The sequence below is a fragment of the Onychostruthus taczanowskii genome, unplaced genomic scaffold (assembly GCF_017590055.1).
Source record: "Onychostruthus taczanowskii isolate IOZ18803 unplaced genomic scaffold, ASM1759005v1 scaffold25, whole genome shotgun sequence".
In the NCBI taxonomy this organism is placed as follows: domain Eukaryota; kingdom Metazoa; phylum Chordata; class Aves; order Passeriformes; family Passeridae; genus Onychostruthus; species Onychostruthus taczanowskii.
Window position 1 is genome coordinate 10091879 of NW_024499796.1, and position 11810 is coordinate 10103688.

Genomic DNA, 11810 nt, shown 5'->3' on the forward strand with positions numbered 1-11810 from the left:
TTGCTCATGCTAATGCTAAGCTGATAGTTCTGGAAAAACTTTATTAATCTTTGATAAACCTGGCAGCTTTTTGTTTTGCACGTAGGCATTTAAAAAGCCTCCATGTAGGCAGCCTGTAAAAATATCTGGAAATATTCTGCAGTGATTTCAGTCTAATGCAGTCTGTGTCAAGGTGTGGGAGAGCCTCTGCTGTGCAAGGCTTGTCTGGGTTCCATCAGAGCAGTGGATGAGACTCTGGAGAGCCTCCTAAAAGTGGGAATCAGATTTGGTCATGCCCCTGAGCAGCTGGGGATGAGTTTCTGAGGAAGCATTGCTCATGGCTGAGCCATGTTTGCAGATGTGACAGCAATGGAATTTGAACTTCATTTCTGGAATAACTTTGCCACCTTTGCCTTTGTGCTTTCCTGGTGAAAGAAGAGACTCTGCTCCTAATCTTAACTGGAAATAATTAGCATTTCCCTGCCTTGGATGTTGCAGGGCTGTTGTAGCTGCCCAGGGGCAGTGCTGGGAGAGCAGGAATGCTCTGGCATCTCTGAAGTGGCTGATGTTCAAGTGAAAGGCTCCAACTTCCAGAAACAGAGCAGGAAGCTCCTTCCTTAACCATAATCTTCCCTATGGTTTTGTGACCTTTATAACTTCAAATGCATTACTCTGCCACCTGGTGAGTGATGTTGAATCTGAGCAATATTTTGTATTTTCAGCAGGGCAAATGCTGAAGAAAGTTTCTGATGAATAGTCTCGGATTAGACTGTTCTTGTCAAATTGACTAATGGGATGCAAGGGCGAGCCCCGAGTGATTGCACTGGAAGCCTTGTGCAGCTTCCTAGAAGATGCTCATTACAGGAGATTCCCACGTAATGCTGGACAGGCCATAAAGAGAATTGGCCTCGTCAGTCTTTTATCATGACAGTTATTTAAAAATTAATGCATCAGTTTTGAAACGCAGAGCCCTGCTTGTTTGTACATTTGCTGACAAGACCACGGCAACGACAGGTAAACGTGCAAGGTGGGCTCCACAAAACGAGCTGGGCGTGGAGTGCCCCCAGAGCCATTAACAGCCCCGTGCCCCCGGTGACGCGCTGAGCCGTGCCACGGCCCTGTCACCGCCCTGTCCCCGCCCTGTCACCGCTGGCACGGCCGGCGAGGGGTGATCTGAAGCGACAGCGGGGCCCGGCAGAGCCGCTGCCAGCGCGGCGGAGCCGCCCTGCAGCCCCGCGCCGTCCTCGGCCCGCGGTGCCACGCGCTGACCCGAATAACGCGGGGCCCGGCGCCTCGGCACCGCAGCGGGCACTGCGGGGCTGCCGCTCCTCCTGCTGCTCCTCCTGCGGCTCCTGCGGCTCCTGGCACGGCTGGCACTAAGTGTCTGACGCTGCTGCTCACTGGGGACTTCCAGAAGTGTCTTCCACAACTTCCTGGAACGAATCACCGTTTTTCTGCAGCTGCAATGTTTTCAAGCAGGAAAATGAATCAGTGCTGTCCCGGCCAAGTCAGCTCTTGTACAGAAACCTGGCAGATGTGTGGGAATCACTTGGAGAGCTGTGCTGTCCATCGTGTGGATGTTGGAAGGCCTCTGGATGAGTCTGTCTGCTCCTGGTGTCCCAGTCCAGTAAAATCCTTCACTACTCTGCTCTCCTCCCTGCACAGGGGCCTTTCATGGGCAGTTAAACCCAGCCAGGTCTGGGGCTGTGCCAGCCTGACCTGCACCTCCTGAGCATGGACACAAAGTAATCTCCCTGTGATACTTTTCCTGCGTTGTAGTTTTTATAGAATTTGCAAAAATACAACTTCTCATTAGGATACTCTTTTACATTGAAAGTGAAGTCATTTCTAAAGTGAAAGACTGAAAGCATGAGCGGAGTTCATCACACAGGGCAGCTGATGGCTGAACATCTTGAGGGTCCAAATAAATTACCTTCTCTGTGCTGGGTCATGTGCAGCTGCCAGGGCCTGGGATTTGCCTCTCAAGGCTGTTGCTTTGTGGCCCAGAACTCATTTGTTCCCCACAGTGTGCAGATCCCTCTGTAGGAATGCTGGGGAAGGTGGTGGCTGTTCTCCACCTCTGGCACCATCCTTCAGCTTATTAGTCCTGCAGCTGTCTTCAGGCAGCATTTCAAATAGAGAAATTGTAAACTGAATATTACAGGCAAATTAAGCATTTGCCATCTTGTGAGAAAAGGTCTTTAATTAGGAGAAGGATACACTGGAATGCCAAAAGGAAAAAAAAAATTGACAGGGGACGGACAAGCAAGGGGAAGCAGGAGAAAAGAACATATAGAGTCCTTGGATGTTTTAATAAATGATGTATCTGAGGATTATTTGATGTAGTGGAGACTGCCAGGATGTCTTGTATTTTCAGTACCACAACTGAAACTTATTTAGGATTTTAAAAAGAGCCTTTTTGAGGTAAGGAATTTATTAATAATTTCCTGTAACTTCTGTCCAAAATACTGAGTAAATTTCTTTTGATAAAATACCGAGTTGTTGAAGTACATAGAAATCCCCCAGCTTCTGACAGAACTGCAAGCTGGAGCAGCGTTTTAAAGCTTGTTTTTTTTCAGACAGGTTTTGCATTCCTGGCTGGTGCTGGCCTGTGTCCCTGCAGCGCCTGGTGCCCTGTCAGAGGTGCCCCTGGGGCCTGTGGCACTCAGTGATGTGCTGGCCCCCGAGTCCTGCTCTGGTGTCACAGTCATGACCCCCAGTGCAGTCTGGTGAGCCAAGGGGGTGATCCCTTCAGTGGCTCTGTCCATCCAGGACACTCTGAAACAAAACATTTCCCAAATGTTAGAAATGCAGCAGACATTTTCAGCCATGTTCACCGTTCTCTGCTCTGTTTATGATGATATATTTGGTTCCAGCTCTCTGTGCTACACCTGAGCCTGAATGAAGTGTGTCTCTGTGTGACAAAGGTTTCACAGCCACTTGCAGGACAATAACCCTGGTTTGTTTGTTTGTTTTTGCAGTGGGAACTCCCTACTACATGTCCCCAGAGCGGATACACGAGAACGGCTATAACTTTAAGTCTGACATCTGGTCTTTGGGCTGTTTATTGTATGAGGCAAGTACCTTCTCACTTTTTTCCCCTGGGTTTTCCATAACCACACTTTGGGACAGGGATTGAGTAGGTCAGACTGCCTGTAGTCAGCTTGTTGGGAATCCTTAGAAGAAGCTGACTCGTTGGTGTTCAGAGTGCACCTTGTGAGCACGAAGGGCTTGTGCCACCCAAAGGGAATTTGGCTCGCAGCAGACGTGGAGGATGAAGCCATGAAAAGCCAGCTCACTGCATCCCTCCTTCCTGCTGGGAGCAGAGGTCACAGGCAGAGTGACTGACTGCATTTGTTCTGAAAACAGCAAATTCATTTGAATGCAAGGTACTGGTTTCTTAGATGGAATTCTGACCACTTGCAGTATTTTAATCTTGGGAGTTTCCAATAAGGAAAAACAGAGGTTTTATGGAATGTGAAATCAGTGTCTCTAACTATGTTATGGCTGGAAGTTGTTCTGATTGTACATTGTGTTACAGCTTGAGGCACAGGCTCAGAGCAGACACATCTGGGTGAACTGCCCAGTGCAACTTGTTCTTAAAAGCTATTGCATTGTTTTGAAAATAAGTGTTAGGATTTTGTAACTGTGCTTTTGGTTTTGTGATTTCATTTTTAGCAGGGATCAAAGGGCATCAAACAGTGTTGTACTTCTTTATAATCAAATCTAAATTATTTTTAGATGGATGCTTCTTCCAGGTCAAGTGACAGTGCATGCCAGCATTTAGAAAGCCTTTAACCCCACCCAGAGAATTAAAAATCCCTGGGATATACAGTCAAGAATATTGCTCACATCCTCTTTGGTTAACAAATTATGGGAACTGATGACATTTTGCTTCTCAACACAACTTCTGGTAATCCCACAAAATTAGGGAATAAACAGAAATGTAATTCATTTTGTGAGCACATCAGGTGTGAAAACTGCTCTAGCTGAGCACGTACTTCAGCTGGTTGATTAAACAAACATTGCAGGACGTGATGGGACACAAGCAAATTTTCCCATGACACCTGTAAGGCTCAGAGTGGGCCTGTGGCCCTGCCCTGGGGTGCTGGGCTGGCCAGGGCTGCTGGGAGCAGTGGGCCCAGCTGGACTGCAGTGCCAGGGTGCTCTGAGTCACTCCAGGCTGAGCTCCCAGAGATGGGATTCCAGATTTATGCAGAGAGAAATATTTAGCCTTGTGCTAAGATATGTTTTTGTTGCAGGCAATATGGTCCCCTTATGGCATAGGAGTCTTGGTACTCCTTGTATTTCAAGAAGCTGAATTAATTGCACACTAAACATAATTCTCTGGTAGGAGTAGCAGTACTACAGTAACATCTGAAAGATTTGGCACGAGAATCGTTTTTAAATTTCCTTCCTACGTAGGTAAACCTTAACTTAGGGAACAGGAGCTGTGAGATACTGCACATTCCAGGGAGGACTGGACAGGTACCAATTTTATGTTCAGTAGTTAAACTACTTGACTTCTTAAACTTTCTAGAATTTTGAAAATTAAGCATCAGATCTGCCTGTCTTTGAAGGAACTATTTTATCTGCGTTAATGTCTTGTAAGGAGAATGTTTTTCCATTTGGCTTAGAAGTAAGGAAGGGATGCTTGTTTGGGTATGAGTCACTTCTGATATTTCTCCAGATAGATTGTGTAGATAAGCTGCAGAGAGATTTAATGTACAAATTGCCTTCAGAGACATGTGTGTCCACTGGAATCCACTTAGGGAACATTGAGGGCTTTGGGACATGATGCCACATAGCACCACTTAACTTTGACATTGATAATCATAGTGATTTTTATTAAATCTTATCAATATAGTAGTAACTGTCTTCATTCCTCACTTCCTGTAGATATCTGTCAGCAAGATAACTTGGAGGGGATAAAAATAAGTTGTTAATTCCCAGAATGTAGCTACAAGCAATGACTTCAGCAGTTCTGGCACGATGATCAATTTAAGCACTAACAGGGATTCCCATCCCTGGATGTTTGAACCAGCCATGCTGCGTGGTGGGCGTTTTCCATGGAGATCTGCCTGGCCTGGGGTAATTGCTCTAATCAAAATGTCAGGAGCAAACCCCAACGCAGCATCACAAACTGCACTTAGTGAGATACTTGGAGTGCCTGTGGTCATGGCCCTGCAGCCCTGACTGCTGCAGTCACAACTGGGTGCTCTCTTTTTCCACTTTAATTCCCTGCATTTACCATCCCAAACCTCACAGTGTCCTTTTCATTCCTTCCCTTTTGCACATGAGCACTTAACTAAACCTGCAATGAAAAGTTAATGGGAATTGGAAAACCCCTCTCAACCTCCCTGGCATTATTGATGTGTTTATGGAGATCTTGGAGACCCTGTTTAACCCTTGCTTGTTTTCTGTGTTTTCCCTAATGCCCCCATTAGTGCTCTCCCTGGAACAGTCCGTGCTGGGTTCTCCAGTTTGTTTGAGCTGATTGAGAGCAGTTTGCTATCAGTCCTACTTGGGGAGTAGAGTCTCTAATTGGACTGTGTAATTCTTCTCCTGAGTTGCCTACTGCTGTCATGACAGTAATGAAGTAACAGTGACACTTCACCTTTTGCCTTCAAAAATCTTCCAAACGCTCTTGCCCAGTGCTGGGGTTCTTTGGGATCCTGTCAGGAGACTCTTCTCCCTCAGGTCTGTGGGTTTGTGAGGAGTGACTTACTCCTGATAGTAGTGGTGAGGAGTGAGGAAGAAACACAGGTTTCTTCCCCAAGTTCTTTAAAAGACAGATGTATGTTTTAAACTCAGGGTGGTTTAACTTGGTGTGTTCTGCAGTGCTCAGCACTTGGATGTGTTAGTGGTGCTGAGGTTTTGGTGAGACCCCCTGGCTGCAGTGCCTGTGCCTCTGGGAACCCAGCCCAACAGAACTGCTTCTCTGTCACCAAGTCACTAATAATCCATCAATCTCGGCTCCTCACTGCGGGTAGGAGATTGGAGGGTTTGGTATTGGCTCTCTTCAGTCCTGCTGGGAGCTCACTGTGTGTCAGAAAGAGCCAGAGTTCTCCAGACACTTTCACTGCACAGGTAACAACCAACAGACCATTAATCACCAAATAACCCCCTTGGTGTGCAGTGAGAAGCATCAACTGCAGCTGGCCTCGGGGTGAAACTGAGAGCAACAGGAGCAGATTGATGAAGAACATTTTCAGCAGTTTTGTTCTCATATCTGCCTGGGATACTCTTTTCTAAATAGCACATTTCTGGCAGGAGGTACATTTGAGGTTGTTTAGGGTTTGTTTTTTTAAAGATGAAATACATTGCTCATGCTTACAAGATTCTTCATAGTGTATGCAGCTAAATGTCCAAAGATAGAGAGAAATTATTGTATCTGAGAGGGTTTCAGAGTTGTCTTAGAGCCACTTGAGTTCTTGCTGATGGGCTGGTGGTCTGAGCATCCTATTTCTTGGTTTTTTTCTTGGGAACCCTGGCAGAGCCTGGCACCAGCCCTACAGGGGCTGCAGAGTGTTGGGGTCTTGGAGCACCCTGGGCTGGGGAGCAGCAGCATCCCTTGCTCTGCTCACTGGCAGAGAACAGAATTGGCTCTTGGAAACTGGCAGCACCAAGGGCTCTCAAATCCTTTGTGCTTCTGAAACATTTTCTGTTTTTTTCTCTCCAGATGGCAGCTCTGCAAAGTCCCTTCTATGGAGATAAAATGAACCTGTTTTCTCTTTGCCAAAAAATAGAGCAATGTGACTATCCACCTCTTCCAGCTGAACATTATTCTGAAAAGGTAAATTGGGAGTGTGGTTGCAGGGGAATGGGGAGGTGCAGTGAAATTTCTCCCAGGAGGAGAAGCCCCACGCCTAGGGAAGAACAGGGGAGGACCAGGGGGTCCTGGATACTTGGCTGAGCAAATTACTTTTGTGGTGTCTGAATACTGACAAGCTAAATCAAGACAAAAAAGATTTCTTAATGTGGGGAATATTGTGAAACTGAAAGTCTATGATGCTGGCAGAAACCAGCAGTGAGCTGTGGGAAAGCCCTCTCCCTGTTTCCTTTCCCATAAAGCATTTCATAAAAGAGCACTGATATGTTTGTTTATGAAGTCTTCAGTGTGTGACAAAGTGGGGAAGGATTCATTTTAAGAGAAAAAGCTCTTTAGTTTAATGCAATAAGCACCTCTACAGCAGCTGTCCAGGTGTGTGTGCTGGACATGAGGGACGGGCAGCATAAGCCCAGGTCCCAGTTCCTGCTGGCCCAGCTGCACACACTGTGCTGGGTTTCCTCAGCCTCTTGAGATGAGCTTGACTTCTTTCTGCCTCACCTAGACAAAGCAGCTGGTTTTCCTTAGCTCCTCATTTCTTACAGTTGCCTTCTATTTGAAAGGAAATGGCTAATGGCAGTCTAAAAGTTCACTATATCCTACGGGGTTTTTCTTTTGTTTCACTCTGCCTCAGCATCCTGAGGAGGAGGGAGGAAGCCGGGAAATCCCGAGCACGGCCTGGCCTCCGCCCTGGGAGGGACCCTGCACCAACCACACTTCACTTTTTGCTTTACTTTTCCTTGCCAAGTAACTCGTGCCAAACGATGCTTTGAGAACTAATCTGTAGAAGTGAATTTTGAAATTTTTTTGCCCCAAGCTCCGTAGCTCCATGCATCCCTTTGCTGTGCTGCTGCAGCTTGCATTTCAGGATATGCCTGTTGGCAGCAGGAATTAGTGTAAGTTGACAGATGTGTTTCCTGTCTTTGCAATTACTGTCTGTTTGCTTCCCTCTGGCAGTGCTAAAGAGTGTGTGCAGTGCAGTGATACAGTCGGGGTGAGAAGGGTGGTTTGGAGCTCAAAGGCGCCGCTCCCAGAGAACTGCAGATGGTTCATGCACTATTAACGGCGTGCTGGCGAGGCTGTGCCTGTGGCTGCAGCTCCTCAGCTGCTGCTGCTGCTCACTGGAACAGCACAAACAGGGAATTAGAACAGGGCTGCAGCACCAACAGCAGCCAGTGTGGTACTTCCTTGGAACAAGAAAGAGGAACAAGGCAGTGTCTGGGGCAGAGCCCCTGCTTTAGTTTCCTTTCAGGGATCTTCCTCTCCTCTGTGGCCTTTTGTGCCTCACCAGTCCAGATCCCCCTGTGAGCAAGTGCATGCTGCTGGAAGCAGGAGCTGGGATCCAGCCAGGACTGGTTTTCTATATTGGGAACAGATTTGCTGGTAACTGGAGATGCTGATCCAGGCTCAGCCCACTGGTTCCTGTAGGTGCTGCTGAATGCCTGTGAGGACAGAAGTGCCCGGGCTGTGTTTCAGTGCTGCAGGCACAGGGGAGCACAGCTTCTGTTCAGACAAATGGTACTGATAGCACAGGCCCTGGGCAGAGCTCTAGAAGATTTTCAGTTTTTGTGGGAGTTCTGTGCTCAGGGCTGATACGTGTTCAGTTTTGGAGTCTCGGGGTTGTGAAGGCTGCAATGTCCCTGCCCTGAGCTGCTGAGGGTCACCAGAGAACGGGGCTGGGCTGGGCTGGGAGCAAGGACTGGGCCTTGCTCCATCCAGAAACCTCGGGTGCGTTTGTTAATGCAGCTGAAGCCGTGTGCTGGGTAGCTCTACGTCCATGCTTTTAATTACCGGTAAAATAATTGGCACTGTGGCTACTGGGAGGATGTGAGAAGATCAGAGGCTCAAGGCTGTTTTTCCTGGTGCCTCAGGGGTACCAGCAGCTTTCAGTGTCTGTATAATTAAAAGCTACAATCTTTCATGTGCACAATAAAGAGGGCTGGGAGGTGGGGAGACTCCAGCCCTTCTGCATTTTATTTATTAGACATAATCAATGACCAGTTTCTCTTCCTCATAAAGGTTTTTTAGGAAGCACCAGGGTCTCATAGCTGTGTCCAGTAGCTTAGGATCCACAAGTGCTGGTCAGACTCGTTATGCTGGAAGGCTTGAGCACGTTTAGTGCTGGGTGCTGGGGGTGGTGCAGGAAGGGCAGCACAAGTGCAGTTCCTGAGAGCTCTGCTCAGGCTCTCCCTTTCCTCAGTTCCCTTTCAGTGGCAGGTCCCTCCTCACCTCCCACCTCAGTCACATCTTGGAAGTGATCTCGGGTTTCCTTCCTTCCTTTGTCTTTGTTCTGCTTGTGCCACGGTGCCTCCTTCTGTCCCACACTCTCCCCAGCCCTGGGTGCACAGGCTGGGTCCTCCTTTGGGATGTGAAATATTCTGGGGCTGAGGAAGACCTAAATCTTTAGTGAAGATTTGGTGGGAAAGGTTCTTCCCGGCTCTTCTGGAGGTGGGACACGCAGACACGAGACAGACACGTGCCTGGATTCTGCCCAGCAGCACCTGCACAGGTTCCCCCCTTCTCGGGCAGCCGTTCCCGCGGCTCCTCCAGGAAGGAGCAGAGGATTCACTCACTGTGCCTGTTCTCTGTCTTGCAGCTGCGGGAGCTGGTCAGCATGTGCATCTACCCCGACCCAGACCAGAGGCCCGACATCGGCTACGTGCACCAAATAGCCAAACAAATGCACGTGTGGACCTCGAGCACATGAGCCGGGAGCCCGCGCCGCTCAGTCTTACTTGAATTCTTTTTGTCAGCTGAAAGCGACTGGTGCCAGGTCACACAGGTGGGAGGTTGAGCACTCGCAGCAGAGGCTCCATCATTTGCAGGTTATCTGACAAGGACTCTTACAGGTGGTTGTGCTTTAACGTGAAGATTCTGTGAGGTATTGCAAGTGATTCTTTTTATTTTTTATTTTTAAGGCAAATAATGTTACGGATGTAGATCATTTAAGGGTCCTTTCTTAAAACTGTCGTGTGTAATCTAGGATAGCAGCTATTACCGAGGGCTCAGCGTTTGCCAGACCTTCTATCTTAACTGTAATGTGAAATATTGAAATAATTCCTTCAGTGAAATCACTTTATACTAATGTAAGGATTACCATAGATTTTGTGTAATTTGTATAACTGCTACTTTGCCTCTTCTGCAAATGGTTAATAGCAAATTCAGTTTTTACTTGGTATATTTTAAAGCAGCCATTTATGTTTTTATTAATTTCCTCCTCTTCAGACTTAGGAACTGGGAAGGGTTGGGGGGGGTGGGAAACCCTTTTGTTTCATTATTTCTTTTTTTTTAATTGAAAACTTAAGAGTATTTTGCTGATGCATTTCTCTGTCAGAGATGAGTTAAACATGAGCCTGGGGAAAAGAAGACAAACATGCCAAGCAAACCCCTACCAGCCTTGCTCCTGCAGAGAATTGCTCCTTTCCCTCCTTTTTCCCTTTTGGAATGGTTCTTCACCTCCAGGTTCCCGTTTAAAACCAGTGTTTATCAAAGCCAACTCAGTTTTGGTGCAGAGACTTTTACATGTTCAATAGTACGTCGGGTACTATCAGTGGAACTTCAGCAGTGTTTTAAACACTTGGAAAATTTTTAAAAAATAAATGAAATGCTTTGTGTATGGAATTCTGCATAGGATCAGCCCCTTGTCTCAAACTGTGAAAGCTCATTACAGAATGTGAATGTTTATAAAATCTCAACCTGATCTGAAGGAGTCATCGTCTTTAACTGCACGAAAATTGTCAACCAGCTAAATTCCTTCATTGAATCAATGACTTGTTTCATTACTGTCAATGGAAATGCTCACTGCTTTAGGAACAGCCGTGGATTCACGTTCCAGTGTCTCCATTCCATGTGCCTGTCAGGAGGAGCAGGGCTGCACTCGGTGCTCCAGAGGAAATCCTTCAGCCTGTGCTGCTCCAGCGCCCTTCCACGTGGGACAGGGGCTCGTGCCAATGTATAGATTTGTGTGTGACAGTTCAAATGCAGCCTGTGCCTGTTTTTTTTCTTAAAGAAAGCTTACAATCCTTAACTTTTTTGAACTAAGATTAGGGTTAGGGGGTTACATACATATATATGCTTTTAGTGGATTTTTTTAACCTACTTTTCTCTACTTAAAGGAAAACTGCAGTGCCATCTTCAACTACTTCCTGTAAAATTTGGGAATATTTGTATAGGGTACCAAGAAAAGCCATTAATTGCTGTGAATATGGTTGGTATCATTAATGGAAGGTGCCTTTTACTGAGGCTTCTCAGCAGAAAGTCGAGGCTGCTGCTCCTGGGAGAGATGTGGGAAATTTAAATCAGCAGGAGAATGTCGTGGAGGCACCAAATTGCTCCCACCATTTCCATGCCAACCAGCTTCTTTAGCACTTCCCAGAGTTCAGCCTGAACCTCTCTGGTTCCACTGCAGCTTTCCTTGGAGCCATGGCTTCCAGGGAAGCTCAGCTCAAATATGAGTATCTGGAGAAGTCTGGTCACTTTCTTGCTACATGAAATTTCGTAGTGCTTATAAAGAAATGTATTTCAAAAGGTAATTTTTTGCAACTGTGCCTTTTTAGATAAATAAAAAAATTATTTCCAAAATAAACACCTTTGTTTAAAAAAACAAAAAAGTCCAGTATTAAAGGTCCAAATGGAGGTGAATAAAAAGACAGACTTGAAATGATGCTGGATCTGCCCTGTATCTACAGCAAACAGGGAAGCAGTAACATCAGCCTCCCCTGATGAGCAGTGACACCCTGCAGGGAGGCAGCAGGACAGCAGTGTCTGTTGGAGGGGGCAGGGGCAGCAATTCAGAACCACCAATGCTCACTGTTTTCTTACATTCTGTTAAATCAAAACTTATCAAATTAGACTTCTGCAGAGCAGTTTTACTCCTGCTGTTTTGTTCCTGGAGTGAGCTAACAAAGCAGCTCCTTTTCTGCCCCAGCTCTCACCTGCTCATTCCCCTTGGGGTCAGTGCCAGAGCCCCCAGGGCTGCTCAAGTCTCACCTGCTCTAAAGGA

The 11810-nt window shown here is 46.8% G+C and overlaps 1 protein-coding gene across 1 annotated transcript in view; it reads left to right on the forward strand.

The window, feature by feature from the left end:
- NEK6 (NIMA related kinase 6) overlaps nucleotides 1–11471 on the forward strand; it is a 28810-nt gene extending 17339 nt beyond the window's left edge. The window contains exons 7-9 of the mRNA XM_041406770.1: nucleotides 2961–3055; nucleotides 6662–6775; nucleotides 9405–11471. Coding sequence (XP_041262704.1) covers nucleotides 2961–3055; nucleotides 6662–6775; nucleotides 9405–9515 — 320 coding nt within the window. The 3' untranslated portion in view covers nucleotides 9516–11471. The remainder of the gene's footprint in view (nucleotides 1–2960; nucleotides 3056–6661; nucleotides 6776–9404) is intronic.
- The last annotated feature ends 339 nt before the right edge of the window (nucleotides 11472–11810 follow it).